General features: G+C 35.5%; 2 protein-coding genes across 2 annotated transcripts; one reads left to right on the top strand and one right to left on the bottom strand.

The window, feature by feature from the left end:
• Positions 1-1,914: 1,914 nt before the first annotated feature.
• LOC141483691 (uncharacterized) lies at positions 1,915-7,503 on the bottom strand. Its single transcript, XM_074178492.1, has 2 exons — positions 7,319-7,503; positions 1,915-3,272 (listed from the first exon to the last, which is right to left on the bottom strand). Exon 2 carries the CDS (start codon positions 3,262-3,264, stop codon positions 1,915-1,917), a length of 1,350 nt encoding a protein of 449 aa, XP_074034593.1. The 5' UTR covers positions 3,265-3,272; positions 7,319-7,503.
• Positions 7,504-11,020: 3,517 nt separating this feature from the next.
• Positions 11,021-16,636, top strand: LOC141483690 (uncharacterized). Its single transcript, XM_074178491.1, has 2 exons — positions 11,021-11,206; positions 15,279-16,636. Exon 2 carries the CDS (start codon positions 15,287-15,289, stop codon positions 16,634-16,636), a length of 1,350 nt encoding a protein of 449 aa, XP_074034592.1. The 5' UTR covers positions 11,021-11,206; positions 15,279-15,286.
• The last annotated feature ends 4,942 nt before the right edge of the window (positions 16,637-21,578 follow it).

Here is a 21,578-nt window from a genome sequence, read left to right as displayed (position 1 = left end):
CTGATGAGCGGTCCTTCTTCACCAGTTTGGACGGTACCCATCGTGACAGAGAGCGTATACGTCTGCACTCCGTGAAGTTTCAACGACCACTGTTTGCTTGTATCGCCTTCTGTCAACACATCGAGTTGGAATTGGTGGTGGTGGTGGTGGGGGAGCGCCTGTGTTCGACGCATCGAGTTGGCTTCGTCCTTGATCGACCTTGATCTACGTCACACCCTCAATGTACGTCATAAGGTAATAAGGATAAGGCGACTTTGAGGTAGTGTTTTGGGTTTGACTTTGAATGACTTTCATTCACACTTTATATTTTCACAGCTATTCTGAACAATGTTCAAAGTCGCATAACCTTGGGGGTTGACCTTGAGATTTTTAGTCTGTCTCGGTCACATCAACATTGAAATGACCTCCACATACGTCACATGATGTCGACAAGGTGACTTTGAAGAAGTCTTTTGAGTTCGAGGTTGAACGAGCTTTATCTACTTCACACCCTTGAACTATGTCAGAAGGTGATACGGTCAATGTGACTTTGAGATAATGTTTTGGATTTAACCTTGAATGACCTTCATTCACTTCCCATATTTTCACGACATTCATTGATTCATGTGATTATTTTGACTTTGAAATGACCTCTACATACGTCATATAATGTCGACAAGGTGAATTTGAAGAAGTCTTTTGAGTTCGACGTTGAACGAGCTTTATCTACGTCACACCCTTGAACTATGTCAGAAGGTGATACGGTCAATGTGACTTTGAGATAATGTTTTGGATTTAACCTTGAATGACCTTCATTCACTTCCCATATTTTCACGACATTCATTGATTCATGTGATTATTTCGACTTTGAAATGACCTCTACATACGTCACATGATGTCGACAAGGTGACTTTGAAGAAGTCTTTTGAGTTCGACTTTGAACGATATTCATCTACGTCACACCCTTGAACTATGTCAGAAGGAGATACGGTCAATGTGACTTTGAGATAATGTTTTGGATTAAACCTTGAACGACCTTCATTCACTTCTCATATTTTCACAACCTTCATTGATTCATGTGGTTATTTTGACTTTGAAATGACCTCTACATACGTCACATGATGTCGACAAGGTGACTTTGAAGAAATGTTTTGAATTCGAACTTGAATGACCTTCACCTACGTCACACCCTTGAACTACGTCACACTGAGAGTAGTGTGACGTACCACGACCACAATCGTATCATATAAAAGACGAGTTGTGATCGTGAACGTCGTCATTCAGTACATGAGAGCGCATCGAGATGAATTCCGAAAAAATCGCAGCTGTAGTTTGAATTTCGCTTTTCTTGTGACAGTGTCGTCTTTCATTAGCATATGAAATTGGATTACGGCTAAAAATATATATTTTCCATTATATAACTTATCTATATTGAATTTTATGAGAAAAATAGTTATGACAAAAGTTGTATGAAATTAAATTCTCAACAATTTTGATTCCTATAATTTTTTTTTCATAAAATCGATATTTTTAGAGAAAGGGTGGAGGTGAAATTTCGTCATTGTATTATCACGTTTATTTTTGACTTTACGAGAAACTTCGTGATGAACAAAGTTGTATAAAATTGAATTTCCTACAATTTCGATCCCATCAATTTTTTTTTTCATAGGTTCGATATTTGTATCGATTTAAATCTGAAATAAGTAGGGGGTGAAATCTTATAATGGAATTATCTCATTTATTTTCAATTTCACAAGAAAAATCACAATGATCAAAGTAGTATGAAATGGAATGAAAGACGAGGAATTTTTTTCCACATTGTTTATTCCAAGATTACAAACTGCTTCTTCTAACCTTCCAATATCTACCAAACTAATTTGAATGTTTATCTGTCGTCATCGTCTTCGAATTGAAATTTAGGGAAATAAATGTTGATTATGTCACCATGTCGTCAACTCCTTTCTTGATCCGCTTCTGAAGATCCTTCACACAGTTGCTAATGTGGGCGACTTCCAGCCGGTACTGTTTCGTTGAATCACCCTCAACACGGTACTCTTCATTGACTCCGACGATGTCCTGACTTCCCCTTTCAATGTTGGTTTCCACCTCTGACAGTTCAGCCAGCAAACAACTTTTCCGTTCGACTAGTTGTTCCTGTCGAACCACAAATCGTCGCTTGCGTGTGGCAATCTCTGCCAATCTCTCATCGCTGTCCCGGATCACTAGTAGCTTCGTCTTCCTCTCTCGGCATATTCTGCCGAGTTCGAGCACGTCGTTGACTAAGTTGCAGCTCCTCTGCGGTGTCGGTAAGTCCATCTTGCTACCAGAGGGTGGGACGGAAATTGTCCCCTGAACAGTTGGCACAGGCATCGGTGGCGGAGATAGTATGGATCCGGCTCTTGGTAGATTATGCGGTCCGGTTGTGGTCTCTAAAGATATCATGGTGGTGGGCATCGGTGGCTGAGGTACTATGGATCCGGCTTTTGGTAAGTTATGCGGCCCGGTTGTGGTCTCTAAAGATGTCATGCTGGTGGGCATCTGTGGCTGAGGTACCATGGATCCAGCTTTTGGTAGGTTATGCGTCCCAGTTGTGGTCTCTGAAGATGTCATGGTGGTGGGCATTGGTGGCTGAGGTACTATGGATCCAGCTTTTGGTAGGTTATGCGGCCCGGTTGTGGTCTCTGAAGATGTCGTGGTGGTGGTTGGCTCAATGTTTAATGCAGTGGATGGCATCTGCGATGCCGTCGGTGGCTGATTTTTCGTATTGACCGTCTCGGACTTTGAAACGGTGGTATCCAACGTAGAAGGGGCTCGCCACAGGGTCGAGGTCATCGGCGGCTGCTGATAAGGATTCGTCTCATCCCATATTTTCATATATTTCCGCAGCTCCGACTGCTTTGGTTTCACCTTCGGCTCCACCTGCTTCGACTTAGCGGCGGACACTCTTTTCTTATTCGATTGGGGGGCAGCAAACTCATTATCGCTACCGTTCGCTGCCTCTCTCTTGTTGGCCCTCTTCGAACCCTTCTCCGCGTCTTTGCTGGTGCTGCTCGTTTCAGAAGAGGGGGTGGTTGAACGAACATCCTCCATTCTGCTACATCCAGGTCTTGGAGTTGTCACCATCACAGGTTCTCCAGGAAGGGGGCTGAGTGGGAGTTCTACATGGAATTCCGTTAGGAAGTCCACGATATTCTCTGGTAGCTCTGATCCCTGCACCAACACCACGTCTTGCAGGATATTCACCTTACCCTTCTCAGATTTGCCGGTATCAGTGAAAAGAGGCATACTCCAAGCTAGAAATTCACAAAATAATTAGAATGGAATATAATAATAGACAATAATAATATATCTGAAGAATGGTTGGTTGGATAACAGGATCAATTTTTTCTCAAAGAAACAATTGTTTTCTTGCTAACGTTTCGAATTCAATTAAATTCTTCTTCAGGGCTTTGTAATAATGTAGTTTCATGAACATACCTCCCACAAAAACTTATACGACAAGTATCGTTTCTATTACTTACCGAAAAGTAGTTTCTCCGTGTTGATATAACTATTTTGAAAAAACATTAGACATATTAGATACATTTAAAAAATAAAATAAAAAAAATTGCAATACCTTCGATAGAACACCAACGCAAAAGGACATGAATGTATAGACTCCAATTACTTTTGTTACAATGGAACTATTTACAAACAAATTTTTCGAGTTGGTAATGGGTAATTGTATATCAACCATTTGTGCAGATTTGGTCATGGCAGAACTACAAAATATATGCATAAAAAGTTAACAAGCAAAAAAAACACCCCAAGACATGCAATCTAATGTAGTGTACAAATTGAACTGTGGAAGGTGTCACAAATGCTATGTTGGTCAAACTGGACGGTATCATAAAACACAAGTTTCAGAACGCATGACAGACTCTGAGAAACTGAATATAAGCAAAAACTCCACAGCCCTGATTGAACATGAAAAAGAATATGCATACAATTTTGATTTTGAACATCCAGCTGTTCTAGATGTTCAACCATATTTATAAAAAAGACTCTTGAGCAAAACACACACACACACACACACAACCCATTCATATATGAACCATCATGCATCAGATACTTCAAAGGAGGGGGGGGGGGTTAGAACCGGCTCAAATCTCCTACGAGAAATTTTTGAAATATTTTTCCAAACATAACTTCCACAGTAAAATCAATATTATAGGGAATTGGAAATCTAGAACAATTACCATTTCCAATTCTGATTTCCATAACAAAAATCTCAAATTGATTGAGAATTACCTACTACAAATAATTTTTCTAAAGCCCTCATTAGAAAAATAATGACAGAAAGAAGTTCCTCTCCCCAAAATACTGAGGTGAAACCCAAATATCACAAAATGTCATTTATAGAAAATTCATCTGATAAACTTTGAATGATAGTCATAAGCAATCAAATTAAAGTAGCCTTCTTAAATGAAAGTACAGTTGGAAAGCATTTTTTCTTAAATAAAACAAATAAAAAACACCCCAAGACCTGCAATCTAACGTAGTGTACAAATTGAACTGTGGAAGCTGTCACAAATGCTACGTTGGTCAAACTGGAAGATATAATAAAACACGAATTTCAGAACACATGGGAGACTATAAAAAACTGAATATTCGTTTTGAGGGCACCCTGCGATTTTGAAAAATTTTTTGAGTTTACTTACGTATTTCGATGCGTAGATTACGAATCCGAAAGAAAAAAGCTGCGCTCTCATTCATTTACAAAGTTACTTCCTTTCAAAGTTCAGAAAAATGCAACTTTTCATCTTCCTTTTTCATAAGATAAACTACTTAAAAGCACAAGCGTTTATTGAGTAGGTCACCTTTACAACTTATTCTCCCTTAATTGACACTTTTCAATTCAACAATCAATATTTTTCTTATAAAAACTTAATTGGAAATTGAATACTTGCATCAGTCGTACCAACTATGTCATTAACCTTAAAAACGTAAAATATAGAGATATGTAACCAAAAAAGCAGCTCCGTACATTTTTTAACATTTTTATTGAAAAAATGTTGATTGTTGAAGTGAAAAGTGTCAAGGAAGGAGGAATAAGGTGTAAAGGTGGCCTAGTGAATAAATGCTTGTGTTTTTAAATAGTTTATATGGTTAATGAATATTACTGGAGTTTTTTCCCAACACCAAATCGTTATTTCTACACCTCAACACGTGTTTCGATCACCGAGTGATCATCTTCAAGAGGAAGATAAAACTATAAACTACACAAAACTAAAGCTATTTATGCTATTCAGGTACATCATACAGGTAGGTAATCAGTATTACCACCCAAACAAGTGTACCACCCTAAATTAATTTTACAAGAAACCGTTAGTAGCAGCCACTAACGGTTTCTCGAGGGGTATTGTAGATGACATAATTAGGAAAAAGAAGTTTAGGTTGAGAATGAACGAAATCTCGACTTTCAGAAAGGACAAAAACCAAGATAAATACATCTCAGTTCCATACCACCAATATACGAAGAACTTTGGAAATATTTTCAAGGAACTAGGTATGAAGGTGGTTTTTAAATCATACACTGCAGAGCCTTTTGGGAAGTCCAAAAGACAAAGTCGAGAATTCGGAAAAGTCTGGAATTTACGAAATTGAATATAAGGAATATTATGGACAGACAAAAAGATCTATTCAAGTGAGATATTAGAAACATATAGCACACTTAAAATATGGAAGACCTGAAAAATCAGCAGTCACCCATCATATTTTGCAACAAAACCATTTCATAAACTTCAGTTCTTTAAGATTAGTTAGACAAGTTAACAACAACAGGCAACTAGATGCCTATGAGAGTGTAGAAATAAGTGAACATAATAATATTATGAATAACGATAACGGACCAATACCAAATATCATACTGTATAGCTTGTTGAAATAATATTGTTGGGTTTACTGATTACTACAGAAAGACACATTGTAAATATATTTAGATATGCAATATTGTGAAACTAATTTCATATAGCTGATATTTGTTCTATATATAGCAGTAACATTTAAACATACATAAGGACATATTGTAAAATAATGGAAAGGCCAATTGTAAAATTAATTTAGGGTGGTACACTTGTATGGGTGGTATTACTGATTACCTACCTGTATGATGTACCTCAATAGCATAAATAGCTTTAGTTTTGAGTAGTTTCTAGTTTTATCTTCCTTTTGAAGATGATAACTTGGTGATCGAAACACGTGTCGAGGTGTAAAAATAACGATTTGGTGTTGGGAAAAACTCCAGTAATATTTATTACTACACCAAAGGTTCCAAACAGTACATCATAAGTTTATATGGTGAAAAAGAAGGCTGAAAAGTTGCCCTTATCTGAACTTTGAAGGGCCGTTACTTTGTAAATAAGGGAGAGCGCCGCTTTTTTCTTACAGAAGTACACTTAAATCGCCGGGTACCCTCAAAACGAATATTTACCCAATTACTTTAAGAATAGTATTGGAAAACTTGAGTTCTGGGTTAAAATAATCACCAATAACGCCTTATCTTAAGGTTTGTACTAGATAAATATATTTTTGGTCGTAGAAAATAGCGCAACTCAAAATATTAATCGATAAATTTTCCAAAAAAGTGACTTGTTTTTTTTAAATTGATTCTAGTTATTAGAGAGTCGCACTGTAGATATTTCAATTTATGGAAACACTGTACTATTTCTCCATGGCATAAAACGTATTATCTAGCGAATTTCTGAAAATTTTGAGATCTTTGAATTTTTCATTGATTGTACATTCATTCGCTTTCGTAAATTATAGATATTGTAATGCAATGCAGAATTTCGACATCGACATTGGCCAATGTTTGGTATGGTCTATTACATTCTACACCAGAAGTAGGTATGCTTTTTTTTTGTACAGGATACAAGTGTCTTCCTTGGAAATAATATCAATGTATTCTTCACCTTGGATATTATTTCCTGGAAAGTAGGCATATTTCAATTCGATAAGTAGAACACCTAGATAATTTACCCCTTCTGTTGCAATGTTCTTCATTTTATTTTTAAATGTATCTAATATGTCTAATGTTTTTTAAAATAGTTATATCAACACGGAGAAACTACTTTTTAGTGAGTAATTCAATTAACCTTATTATTTCTTATAAAATTGAAACGATACTTATCATATAAACTTATGAAACTACGTTGTTATAGAGCCCTGAAAAGAATTCGAAACGTTGGCAAGAAAACAATTGTTTTTAGAGAAAAAATTGATCTTGTTACCCAACCAACCAATCTTCAGAAAAATTATTGGTTCACTGAATTAGTTAACTGATTAATAATATACTTACAGTTTCGATTCGTAGATTATGACCACAACAGAACACTCAAAAATTAATTTGGAAGATATAAGGTTAGAAGAAACAGTTTGAATGATGCTAGCTTTCGACTAGACACACTTTTATATCTAAACCACACCTAACCTCCCTCCACATATCACCCCTACTTCATCTAATACTGGAGCTGAATACTTCACGAAAAAAATTGTGATCGATAATGTTGTATAAAATTGAATTTTATTATTTGAACCTGATAAAAACTTTGTAACATTACAATCATAATAAATCTCATCTTTACCACATATCTCACTTCCCCCACAAAAGTTATTATAATTCTTGTGTGAATTGAATGGGTTATATTTTTAGGAGTGATTAATTTTTGGAAAGAAAGTTTTTGGCTTTCTACTACTCCATCTCGATACATGAAATTAGGGAATCTTCCAAAGAAAGGATTACTTCTTTCCTTTCTTTGGAAGATTCCCTAATTTTATGTATCGAGATGGAGTAGTAGAAAGCCAAAAACTTTCTTTCCCAAAAATCCTTGTGTGTATTAAACATTCATACTCACTCACTATAAAATAATCGTGAGTCAAAGCATAATGATCAAAGTTGAATGAAATTGAATTTTCAACAATTTTGAAGGAATTTTCATATCCTTTTATGCGAATAAATTCGATAGAACTATTATTATTATTATTATAAATTTTAAACCACAATAATATTATAGAAAATACAAATGGGTACAAAAAATTACTTAGTGATCGAAATGAGGTTGTCAAACAATTATAGCCTACATTTTGGTATGTCGTCCTACACGTTCAATACAAATGATGGTTCCTCTTTTGACATCTGTAACTGCATTTTTAATAAATCGAGGATTTATATTTGCACAGCACTCGCGAATGTTGTATGTCAGTAAATGGTCTACTTCGGTACACTTTTTGTTTCAGGTAACACCACAAGAAAAAGTCTAAAGGCGTCAAGTCGGGTGATCTAGGTGGTCAATAGTGTTCCCAGTTACGTCCAATAACTTTGTCTCTGAACATTTGTTGGAGGGACTATTTTACAGTATTGTATTGGTGCGCCATCAAGCTGATACCATAGGTCGTATTTAATACTTAAAGGTATATTATCTAAAACTTCACTAACCTCATTATTTGAAAGGTTGAGATAATCGACGGATGATAAATTTTCCCTAAAGAAAAATGACCCAATTATTTGGTCGTTAAGTATCCCACACCATACATTAGTATTCGACACTACCATGGCATGCATTTTATTTGTCAAGATCTACTTAAAACTTTTATTCGACGTGATTAGGCATTCTTACCGCCCTAGTTAGTATTTATAAATAATCTGTAAATACTGAATATTGAAATTTTAATGTAATTTCAACTCTAGTAATTTTATTAATACTTATTGCAGTTTTTGAGTTGTGTCTGCTTTTTCAAAAAATTTTCAACAATTTTGAAGGAATTTTCATATTCTATCACATTACTATCATATTACTATCACAAATTTCATGAATCAAATTCATGAAAAATTTTCTTTAAATGAATAGGTAGATACCCACTGAGTTCACGAAAATTCATTAACAGAAACAGCTGATACCATAGGTCGTATTTAATACTTAAAGGCATATTATCTAAAACCTCACTAACCTCATTATTTGAAAGGTTGAGATAATCGACGGATGATAAATTTTCCCTAAAGAAAAATGGACCAATTATTTGGTTGTTAAGTATCCCACACCATACATTAGTTTTAAAGGAATACTGATCACCATGCACATTCAACTGTGAAATTGGGATTTTCTTGGGCCCACCATGAGAGTAAATGTGTGTACAGGATACAAGTGTCTTCCTTGAAAATAATATTGATGTATTCTTCAGCTTGGATATTATTTCCTGGAAAGGACATATCGCTGTAATGCAGTTATATCAATTACATCGCGGACGCTGATTTTCGAAAATCAATACATTTCTCTAAACTTGACATCAATAATATCCATTGAAGGTGTCTACCATTGTGAGTCGTGAGAATATCCTGTTTTTTCTTCGTTAATGAAACATAAAAAAGATTCATTGCATTTCAGCAGGTAGAACCCATTTTCATGATTCCCCTTATTTATCAGTAGCCATAATCGTAAATTATATTTTTTGGGATAGCATGTGTGGGGAAATTTTCTGGAGACACAACCTCATTGACGTGGCGTCTAATAAAATCTGTACATCGTGAATTAACTTTTTATATATATAAATATATATATATATATATATATATATATATATATATATATATATATATATATATATATATATATATATATATATATATATATATTCTTTCACCAACTGGATGTTGGATGCATTGAAAAAAATATTCGTTTACATGCTATAGAATGTGTGGGAATATTTGTGGAGACGCAATCTCACTGGGGTGGCGTCTAATGAATCTTTTTTATGTTTCATTAACGAAGAAAAAACAGGATTTTCTCACGACTCACAATGGTAGACACCTTCAATGGATATTATTGATGTCAAGTTTAAAGAAATGTATTGATTTTCGAAAATCAGCGTCCGCGATGTAATTGATATAACTGCATTACAGCGATATGTCCTTTCCAGGAAATAATATCCAAGCTGAAGAATACATCAATATTATTTTCAAGGAAGACACTTGTATAACGACCAAATAATTGGGTCATTTTTCTTTAGGGAAAATTTATCATCCGTCGATTATCTCAACCTTTCAAATAATGAGGTTAGTGAAGTTTTAGATAATATACCTTTAAGTATTAAATACGACCTATGGTATCAGCTTGATGGCGCACCAATACAATACTGTAAAATAGTCCCTCCAACAAATGTTCAGAGACAAAGTTATTGGACGTAACTGGGAACACTATTGACCACCTAGATCACCCGACTTGACGCCTTTAGACTTTTTCTTGTGGTGTTACCTGAAACAAAAAGTGTACCGAAGTAGACCATTTACTGACATACAACATTCGCGAGTGCTGTGCAAATATAAATCCTCGATTTATTAAAAATGCAGTTACAGATGTCAAAAGAGGAACCATCATTTGTATTGAACGTGTAGGACGACATACCAAAATGTAGGCTATAATTGTTTGACAACCTCATTTCGATCACTAAGTAATTTTTTGTACCCATTTGTATTTTCTATAATATTATTGTGGTTTAAAATTTATAATAATAATAATAATAGTTCTATCGAATTTATTCGCATAAAAGGATATGAAAATTCCTTCAAAATTGTTGAAAATTCAATTTCATTCAACTTTGATCATTATGCTTTGACTCACGATTATTTTATAGTGAGTGAGTATGAATGTTTAATACACACAAGGATTTTTGGGAAAGAAAGTTTTTGGCTTTCTACTACTCCATCTCGATACATAAAATTAGGGAATCTTCCAAAGAAAGGAAAGAAGTAATCCTTTCTTTGGAAGATTCCCTAATTTCATGTATCGAGATGGAGTAGTAGAAAGCCAAAAACTTTCTTTCCAAAAATTAATCACTCCTAAAAATATAACCCATTCAATTCACACAAGAATTATAATAACTTTTGTGGGGGAAGTGAGATATGTGGTAAAGATGAGATTTATTATGATTGTAATGTTACAAAGTTTTTATCAGGTTCAAATAATAAAATTCAATTTTATACAACATTATCGATCACAATTTTTTTCGTGAAGTATTCAGCTCCAGTATTAGATGAAGTAGGGGTGATATGTGGAGGGAGGTTAGGTGTGGTTTAGATATAAAAGTGTGTCTAGTCGAAAGCTAGCATCATTCAAACTGTTTCTTCTAACCTTATATCTTCCAAATTAATTTTTGAGTGTTCTGTTGTGGTCATAATCTACGAATCGAAACTGTAAGTATATTATTAATCAGTTAACTAATTCAGTGAACCAATAATTTTTCTGAAGATTGGTTGGTTGGGTAACAAGATCAATTTTTTCTCTAAAAACAATTGTTTTCTTGCCAACGTTTCGAATTCTTTTCAGGGCTCTATAACAACGTAGTTTCATAAGTTTATATGATAAGTATCGTTTCAATTTTATAAGAAATAATAAGGTTAATTGAATTACTCACTAAAAAGTAGTTTCTCCGTGTTGATATAACTATTTTAAAAAACATTAGACATATTAGATACATTTAAAAATAAAATGAAGAACATTGCAACAGAAGGGGTAAATTATCTAGGTGTTCTACTTATCGAATTGAAATATGCCTACTTTCCAGGAAATAATATCCAAGGTGAAGAATACATTGATATTATTTCCAAGGAAGACACTTGTATCCTGTACAAAAAAAAAAGCATACCTACTTCTGGTGTAGAATGTAATAGACCATACCAAACATTGGCCAATGTCGATGTCGAAATTCTGCATTGCATTACAATATCTATAATTTACGAAAGCGAATGAATGTACAATCAATGAAAAATTCAAAGATCTCAAAATTTACAGAAATTCGCTAGATAATACGTTTTATGCCATGGAGAAATAGTACAGTGTTTCCATAAATTGAAATATCTACAGTGCGACTCTCTAATAACTAGAATCAATTTAAAAAAAACAAGTCACTTTTTTGGAAAATTTATCGATTAATATTTTGAGTTGCGCTATTTTCTACGACCAAAAATATATTTATCTAGTACAAACCTTAAGATAAGGCGTTATTGGTGATTATTTTAACCCAGAACTCAAGTTTTCCAATACTATTCTTAAAGTAATTGGGTAAATATTCGTTTTGAGGGTACCCGGCGATTTAAGTGTACTTCTGTATTTTGATGCGTAGATTACGAATCCGAAAGAAAAAAGCGGCGCTCTCCCTTATTTACAAAGTAACGGCCCTTCAAAGTTCAGATAAGGGCAACTTTTCAGCCTTCTTTTTCACCATATAAACTTATGATGTACTGTTTGGAACCTTTGGTGTAGTAATAAATATTACTGGAGTTTTTCCCAACACCAAATCGTTATTTTTACACCTCGACACGTGTTTCGATCACCAAGTTATCATCTTCAAAAGGAAGATAAAACTAGAAACTACTCAAAACTAAAGCTATTTATGCTATTGAGGTACATCATACAGGTAGGTAATCAGTAATACCACCCATACAAGTGTACCACCCTAAATTAATTTTACAATTGGCCTTTCCATTATTTTACAATATGTCCTTATGTATGTTTAAATGTTACTGCTATATATAGAACAAATATCAGCTATATGAAATTAGTTTCACAATATTGCATATCTAAATATATTTACAATGTGTCTTTCTGTAGTAATCAGTAAACCCAACAATATTATTTCAACAAGCTATACAGTATGATATTTGGTATTGGTCCGTTATCGTTATTCATAATATTATTATGTTCACTTATTTCTACACTCTCATAGGCATCTAGTTGCCTGTTGTTGTTAACTTGTCTAACTAATCTTAAAGAACTGAAGTTTATGAAATGGTTTTGTTGCAAAATATGATGGGTGACTGCTGATTTTTCAGGTCTTCCATATTTTAAGTGTGCTATATGTTTCTAATATCTCACTTGAATAGATCTTTTTGTCTGTCCATAATATTCCTTATATTCAATTTCGTAAATTCCAGACTTTTCCGAATTCTCGACTTTGTCTTTTGGACTTCCCAAAAGGCTCTGCAGTGTATGATTTAAAAACCACCTTCATACCTAGTTCCTTGAAAATATTTCCAAAGTTCTTCGTATATTGGTGGTATGGAACTGAGATGTATTTATCTTGGTTTTTGTCCTTTCTGAAAGTCGAGATTTCGTTCATTCTCAACCTAAACTTCTTTTTCCTAATTATGTCATCTACAATACCCCTCGAGAAACCGTTAGTGGCTGCTACTAACGGTTTCTTGTAAAATTAATTTAGGGTGGTACACTTGTTTGGGTGGTAATACTGATTACCTACCTGTATGATGTACCTGAATAGCATAAATAGCTTTAGTTTTGTGTAGTTTATAGTTTTATCTTCCTCTTGAAGATGATCACTCGGTGATCGAAACACGTGTTGAGGTGTAGAAATAACGATTTGGTGTTGGGAAAAAACTCCAGTAATATTCATTAACCATATAAACTATTTAAAAACACAAGCATTTATTCACTAGGCCACCTTTACACCTTATTCCTCCTTCCTTGACACTTTTCACTTCAACAATCAACATTTTTTCAATAAAAATGTTAAAAAATGTACGGAGCTGCTTTTTTGGTTACATATCTCTATATTTTACGTTTTTAAGGTTAATGACATAGTTGGTACGACTGATGCAAGTATTCAATTTCCAATTAAGTTTTTATAAGAAAAATATTGATTGTTGAATTGAAAAGTGTCAATTAAGGGAGAATAAGTTGTAAAGGTGACCTACTCAATAAACGCTTGTGCTTTTAAGTAGTTTATCTTATGAAAAAGGAAGATGAAAAGTTGCATTTTTCTGAACTTTGAAAGGAAGTAACTTTGTAAATGAATGAGAGCGCAGCTTTTTTCTTTCGGATTCGTAATCTACGCATCGAAATACGTAAGTAAACTCAAAAAATTTTTCAAAATCGCAGGGTGCCCTCAAAACGAATATTCAGTTTTTTATAGTCTCCCATGTGTTCTGAAATTCGTGTTTTATTATATCTTCCAGTTTGACCAACGTAGCATTTGTGACAGCTTCCACAGTTCAATTTGTACACTACGTTAGATTGCAGGTCTTGGGGTGTTTTTTATTTGTTTTATTTAAGAAAAAATGCTTTCCAACTGTACTTTCATTTAAGAAGGCTACTTTAATTTGATTGCTTATGACTATCATTCAAAGTTTATCAGATGAATTTTCTATAAATGACATTTTGTGATATTTGGGTTTCACCTCAGTATTTTGGGGAGAGGAACTTCTTTCTGTCATTATTTTTGTAATGAGGGCTTTAGAAAAATTATTTGTAGTAGGTAATTCTCAATCAATTTGAGATTTTTGTTATGGAAATCAGAATTGGAAATGGTAATTGTTCTAGATTTCCAATTCCCTATAATATTGATTTTACTGTGGAAGTTATGTTTGGAAAAATATTTCAAAAATTTCTCGTAGGAGATTTGAGCCGGTTCTAACCCCCCCCCTCCTTTGAAGTATCTGATGCATGATGGTTCATATATGAATGGGTTGTGTGTGTGTGTGTGTGTGTTTTGCTCAAGAGTCTTTTTTATAAATATGGTTGAACATCTAGAACAGCTGGATGTTCAAAATCAAAATTGTATGCATATTCTTTTTCATGTTCAATCAGGGCTGTGGAGTTTTTGCTTATATTCAGTTTCTCAGAGTCTGTCATGCGTTCTGAAACTTGTGTTTTATGATATCGTCCAGTTTGACCAACATAGCATTTGTGACACCTTCCACAGTTCAATTTGTACACTACATTAGATTGCATGTCTTGGGGTGTTTTTTTTGCTTGTTAACTTTTTATGCATATATTTTGTAGTTCTGCCATGACCAAATCTGCACAAATGGTTGATATACAATTACCCATTACCAACTCGAAAAATTTGTTTGTAAATAGTTCCATTGTAACAAAAGTAATTGGAGTCTATACATTCATGTCCTTTTGCGTTGGTGTTCTATCGAAGGTATTGCAATTTTTTTTATTTTATTTTTTAAATGTATCTAATATGTCTAATGTTTTTTCAAAATAGTTATATCAACACGGAGAAACTACTTTTCGGTAAGTAATAGAAACGATACTTGTCGTATAAGTTTTTGTGGGAGGTATGTTCATGAAACTACATTATTACAAAGCCCTGAAGAAGAATTTAATTGAATTCGAAACGTTAGCAAGAAAACAATTGTTTCTTTGAGAAAAAATTGATCCTGTTATCCAACCAACCATTCTTCAGATATATTATTATTGTCTATTATTATATTCCATTCTAATTATTTTGTGAATTTCTAGCTTGGAGTATGCCTCTTTTCACTGATACCGGCAAATCTGAGAAGGGTAAGGTGAATATCCTGCAAGACGTGGTGTTGGTGCAGGGATCAGAGCTACCAGAGAATATCGTGGACTTCCTAACGGAATTCCATGTAGAACTCCCACTCAGCCCCCTTCCTGGAGAACCTGTGATGGTGACAACTCCAAGACCTGGATGTAGCAGAATGGAGGATGTTCGTTCAACCACCCCCTCTTCTGAAACGAGCAGCACCAGCAAAGACGCGGAGAAGGGTTCGAAGAGGGCCAACAAGAGAGAGGCAGCGAACGGTAGCGATAATGAGTTTGCTGCCCCCCAATCGAATAAGAAAAGAGTGTCCGCCGCTAAGTCGAAGCAGGTGGAGCCGAAGGTGAAACCAAAGCAGTCGGAGCTGCGGAAATATATAAAAATATGGGATGAGACGAATCCTTATCAGCAGCCGCCGATGACCTCGACCCTGTGGCGAGCCCCTTCTACGTTGGATACCACCGTTTCAAAGTCCGAGACGGTCAATACGAAAAATCAGCCACCGACGGCATCGCAGATGCCATCCACTGCATTAAACATTGAGCCAACCACCACCACGACATCTTCAGAGACCACAACCGGGCCGCATAACCTACCAAAAGCTGGATCCATAGTACCTCAGCCACCAATGCCCACCACCATGACATCTTCAGAGACCACAACTGGGACGCATAACCTACCAAAAGCTGGATCCATGGTACCTCAGCCACAGATGCCCACCAGCATGACATCTTTAGAGACCACAACCGGGCCGCATAACTTACCAAAAGCCGGATCCATAGTACCTCAGCCACCGATGCCCACCACCATGATATCTTTAGAGACCACAACCGGACCGCATAATCTACCAAGAGCCGGATCCATACTATCTCCGCCACCGATGCCTGTGCCAACTGTTCAGGGGACAATTTCCGTCCCACCCTCTGGTAGCAAGATGGACTTACCGACACCGCAGAGGAGCTGCAACTTAGTCAACGACGTGCTCGAACTCGGCAGAATATGCCGAGAGAGGAAGACGAAGCTACTAGTGATCCGGGACAGCGATGAGAGATTGGCAGAGATTGCCACACGCAAGCGACGATTTGTGGTTCGACAGGAACAACTAGTCGAACGGAAAAGTTGTTTGCTGGCTGAACTGTCAGAGGTGGAAACCAACATTGAAAGGGGAAGTCAGGACATCGTCGGAGTCAATGAAGAGTACCGTGTTGAGGGTGATTCAACGAAACAGTACCGGCTGGAAGTCGCCCACATTAGCAACTGTGTGAAGGATCTTCAGAAGCGGATCAAGAAAGGAGTTGACGACATGGTGACATAATCAACATTTATTTCCCTAAATTTCAATTCGAAGACGATGACGACAGATAAACATTCAAATTAGTTTGGTAGATATTGGAAGGTTAGAAGAAGCAGTTTGTAATCTTGGAATAAACAATGTGGAAAAAAATTCCTCGTCTTTCATTCCATTTCATACTACTTTGATCATTGTGATTTTTCTTGTGAAATTGAAAATAAATGAGATAATTCCATTATAAGATTTCACCCCCTACTTATTTCAGATTTAAATCGATACAAATATCGAACCTATGAAAAAAAAAAATTGATGGGATCGAAATTGTAGGAAATTCAATTTTATACAACTTTGTTCATCACGAAGTTTCTCGTAAAGTCAAAAATAAACGTGATAATACAATGACGAAATTTCACCTCCACCCTTTCTCTAAAAATATCGATTTTATGAAAAAAAAATTATAGGAATCAAAATTGTTGAGAATTTAATTTCATACAACTTTTGTCATAACTATTTTTCTCATAAAATTCAATATAGATAAGTTATATAATGGAAAATATATATTTTTAGCCGTAATCCAATTTCATATGCTAATGAAAGACGACACTGTCACAAGAAAAGCGAAATTCAAACTACAGCTGCGATTTTTTCGGAATTCATCTCGATGCGCTCTCATGTACTGAATGACGACGTTCACGATCACAACTCGTCTTTTATATGATACGATTGTGGTCGTGGTACGTCACACTACTCTCAGTGTGACGTAGTTCAAGGGTGTGACGTAGGTGAAGGTCATTCAAGTTCGAATTCAAAACATTTCTTCAAAGTCACCTTGTCGACATCATGTGACGTATGTAGAGGTCATTTCAAAGTCAAAATAACCACATGAATCAATGAAGGTTGTGAAAATATGAGAAGTGAATGAAGGTCGTTCAAGGTTTAATCCAAAACATTATCTCAAAGTCACATTGACCGTATCTCCTTCTGACATAGTTCAAGGGTGTGACGTAGATGAATATCGTTCAAAGTCGAACTCAAAAGACTTCTTCAAAGTCACCTTGTCGACATCATGTGACGTATGTAGAGGTCATTTCAAAGTCGAAATAATCACATGAATCAATGAATGTCGTGAAAATATGGGAAGTGAATGAAGGTCATTCAAGGTTAAATCCAAAACATTATCTCAAAGTCACATTGACCGTATCACCTTCTGACATAGTTCAAGGGTGTGACGTAGATAAAGCTCGTTCAACGTCGAACTCAAAAGACTTCTTCAAATTCACCTTGTCGACATTATATGACGTATGTAGAGGTCATTTCAAAGTCAAAATAATCACATGAATCAATGAATGTCGTGAAAATATGGGAAGTGAATGAAGGTCATTCAAGGTTAAATCCAAAACATTATCTCAAAGTCACATTGACCGTATCACCTTCTGACATAGTTCAAGGGTGTGAAGTAGATAAAGCTCGTTCAACCTCGAACTCAAAAGACTTCTTCAAAGTCACCTTGTCGACATCATGTGACGTATGTGGAGGTCATTTCAATGTTGATGTGACCGAGACAGACTAAAAATCTCAAGGTCAACCCCCAAGGTTATGCGACTTTGAACATTGTTCAGAATAGCTGTGAAAATATAAAGTGTGAATGAAAGTCATTCAAAGTCAAACCCAAAACACTACCTCAAAGTCGCCTTATCCTTATTACCTTATGACGTACATTGAGGGTGTGACGTAGATCAAGGTCGATCAAGGACGAAGCCAACTCGATGCGTCGAACACAGGCGCTCCCCCACCACCACCACCACCAATTCCAACTCGATGTGTTGACAGAAGGCGATACAAGCAAACAGTGGTCGTTGAAACTTCACGGAGTGCAGACGTATACGCTCTCTGTCACGATGGGTACCGTCCAAACTGGTGAAGAAGGACCGCTCATCAGTCGATGGATCTTCGTCGTATGCAGACGTGTGGTTATTCTGTACAAACAGGTACAGAATACACATGAAGGACAATATCAAACCCTGACTTTACCATGTATGCAATCTAGTTCCCTAATCTCAAAGTTGAATTCCATATTCAAGGTCATGTTTCATGAACATAACTGAAGGATGTAAACCCTGTACCGTGCATTCCCACACACCAAGTAATTGTAATTACGTCACTATGTCACACACACACACACACAAAATTTCATATGAAAAAAAAACTGAACGATCCCTGCACCAGACACTTCAAGGTCACATCGCCTTGATGTTATTTAACAATAAAAAAAGCAATTAATACGTCATAGTGGTGGGGGAAGGCCCAGAACCGAAAAAAAATTCTGAACGATCCATACACCAGACGCTTCAAGGTCACATCGCCTTGACTTCACTAAACAACAACAAAAAAAGCGATTAATACGTCATAGTGGTGGGGGAGGCTTAGAACCGGCTCAAATCTCCTACTGAGATCGTCCTACTCATGATATAACATCAATATTATCGTAAAATAATGCTAAACATATGCGTAACAATATAACATATCAATTTTATCAACTCATGCTGCACTTTTCTTTGTAAAACAAATTTAGTGAACGCAAACAAACATACTTTCTGGTCCTAAAATCTCTGATGTGGTCTACCGACGCCATTTGTTTTCGCAGAACTGTCAAATGTTTGTGGATGACAGCTATTCAGTTTTATCATACATACATTAAAATTAAATTATGGTAGGATTTTGGTAAGTGGTAGAAATCACATCGGCTCTTTCAAAGCCTGGCTCTTTCATACACACTCTCACCTACAAATATTTTTTTAAAATTATTTAACGTCTATTAAAAATTATTCTGCACTCCTCATTTCAATGTGCTATAATAGCATATTTTTTCTCAGTTATGCAACGGTACGCGTTTGGTCATCAAAAAGATCACCGGAAATATTTTTGAAGCAACTATTTTAACTGGGAAGTTTAAAGGAAAAGTGGTCCCGTTGCCACGAACCCAATGATATCATCAGATTCTACCATACCCTTTAGAAGGCTACAGTTTCCAATTCGTTTAGCTTTTGCCACGTCTATAAATAAGTCTCAAGGCCAAACAATGTCCATTTGTGGTTTAGATTTGAAAAATATATATTTTTCTCATGGGCAACTTTATGTTGCATATTCACGTGTAGGGAAACCATCGAATCTATTTGTGTTAGCTAAAGACAGGTTAACCAAAAATATTGTGCACCGATTAGTGCTAAAATAAATTGAAATTAAAATTATTTATAATTTTCCTTCAGCTAAAAAAGCAAATGCGCCACTGGAATCAATGAAGTCGCCCGGAGCGCCAATTAAGTTTTATTGTTGTTTTTATTTTTATCGTTGTTTTATAATTTTACAAATAAAAATTTTTCATTCAAAATAATAAATATTATAGTTAAAGATTCAAGACTATCTACCCTACCTATCTCACCCATAAGTTTAAGTGTCACATGTTATTTACTAACAACTTTGTACAAAATCAAATAAAAATAATAATTAATTTCAAAATTAATTTTTTTGTATTGATTTTTGCTTAATATCAACTGTACGAAAATTTTAATCAATCGTGTTCAAAGTCTTTCCCCCTCAAATCCCAATCCAGTGGATTTTATACCAGCTTTAACGTTTCCGTCTTCGTTCGTAAATAATAACTTCATTGTACTAAGGGGTTACGGTAGTAGAAAATCTGTCATGGACGTCGCCATATTTTTTTACAAATGGCTTCTATGTAAAGAAGCATGGTGGTCCCCGTGACTGATTTTCTCCTACCGTTCCTCTTGTATAGTTTACTACAATGTAATATAACAAAAACCTTAGCCACAGCAATGCGTGGCCGAGTCTGCTAGTTTAGTTATAATGATCTCCTGACGACGCTAACTTGATTAGCGAACCTGGGGGTCGAGAGACCATAACTTTTGTTCTGGTGTTGAGAAAGTGTTTTCAATAGATTCATTTTACGCCAGAGGTTCCAATACGAACTATCAAGTAGGCAAAATATACTCAAGCAGGTCGTCTCAGCGCAACAGAGAATTGGCGACAGAACTTTGCTCTGAGTAAGAAAGCCTTTCATTTTCACCACCTCTAGAAATACCAGCTCAATATCTTATTTTTGTAAATTCGATGTTGATAAAGTATAGTGTGATGGGATCTATACTGATTGTGGGTGTGACCGGCTTCCTGTTAGTGGTTGCGACTTCGTTCCTGTTGGCCGAATTAAATGGGTTGTTTGTTCCTTTTCCTTTCGGTTGAAATTATTTTTGTGATTTAGAATTCATATAGTCTTATGTAAGTAACACGGTTCCATTGTAGATCAATCTACCGATACTAGGCATCCAAAACTGCGAAGAATGCCAAGACAACTCCAAATAGACATATCAATGGTATAGCTTTTTCGCCATATGTGAAGAATGTTACAACGACAAGTACCGTGCAGACCTTAGTACCTTATAACCAAGGTAAGATCATGTTTGAGTGTTTTCTTCATATATCAAAATTAGATATGTATTTTTTTAAGGTTGCATCAATATTTGGAACAATGAGAGCTCAGGCTGATTAGATGTTTGGCATGAAGACCTCGAATCAGCTTTTATAGTAAACTGAAAAGTTTACAATTACCGATAATATTTATGAAATATCATCCGACTCATGTTACAGATGATTTTTCAACTATCAGAATGATAAATGCTTTGTCCAAAGAACTGGTATTGATACATTGGTAGCAGATTACAGCCGTTTCTGGGCCTCCCCCCACCACTATGACGTATTAATTGCTTTTTTTGTTGTTTAGTAACATCAAGGCGATATGACCTTGAGGTGTCTGGTGCATAGATCGTTCAAATTTTTTTTTCATATGAGATTTTGTGTGTGTGTGTGTGTGTGTGTGTGACATAATGACGTAATTACATTTGGTTGGCGTGTGTGTGTGAATACACGGTACAGGGTTTATCATGTGCTTGTC

Source organism: Leptinotarsa decemlineata, unplaced genomic scaffold, assembly GCF_025532065.1.
Source record: "Leptinotarsa decemlineata unplaced genomic scaffold, Ldec_3_MD MMD2_tig00003902_RagTag_RagTag, whole genome shotgun sequence".
In the NCBI taxonomy this organism is placed as follows: Eukaryota; Metazoa; Arthropoda; class Insecta; order Coleoptera; family Chrysomelidae; genus Leptinotarsa; species Leptinotarsa decemlineata.
Note: the sequence above shows the minus strand (reverse complement) of the source record. Positions and strands in the feature narration are given on the sequence as shown.

Coding starts and splice junctions, on each gene's coding strand:
- LOC141483690 (XM_074178491.1), top strand. CDS start 15,287: ATGCCTCTTTTCACTGATACCGGCAAATCTGAGAAGGGTAAGGTGAAT.
- LOC141483691 (XM_074178492.1), bottom strand. CDS start 3,264: ATGCCTCTTTTCACTGATACCGGCAAATCTGAGAAGGGTAAGGTGAAT.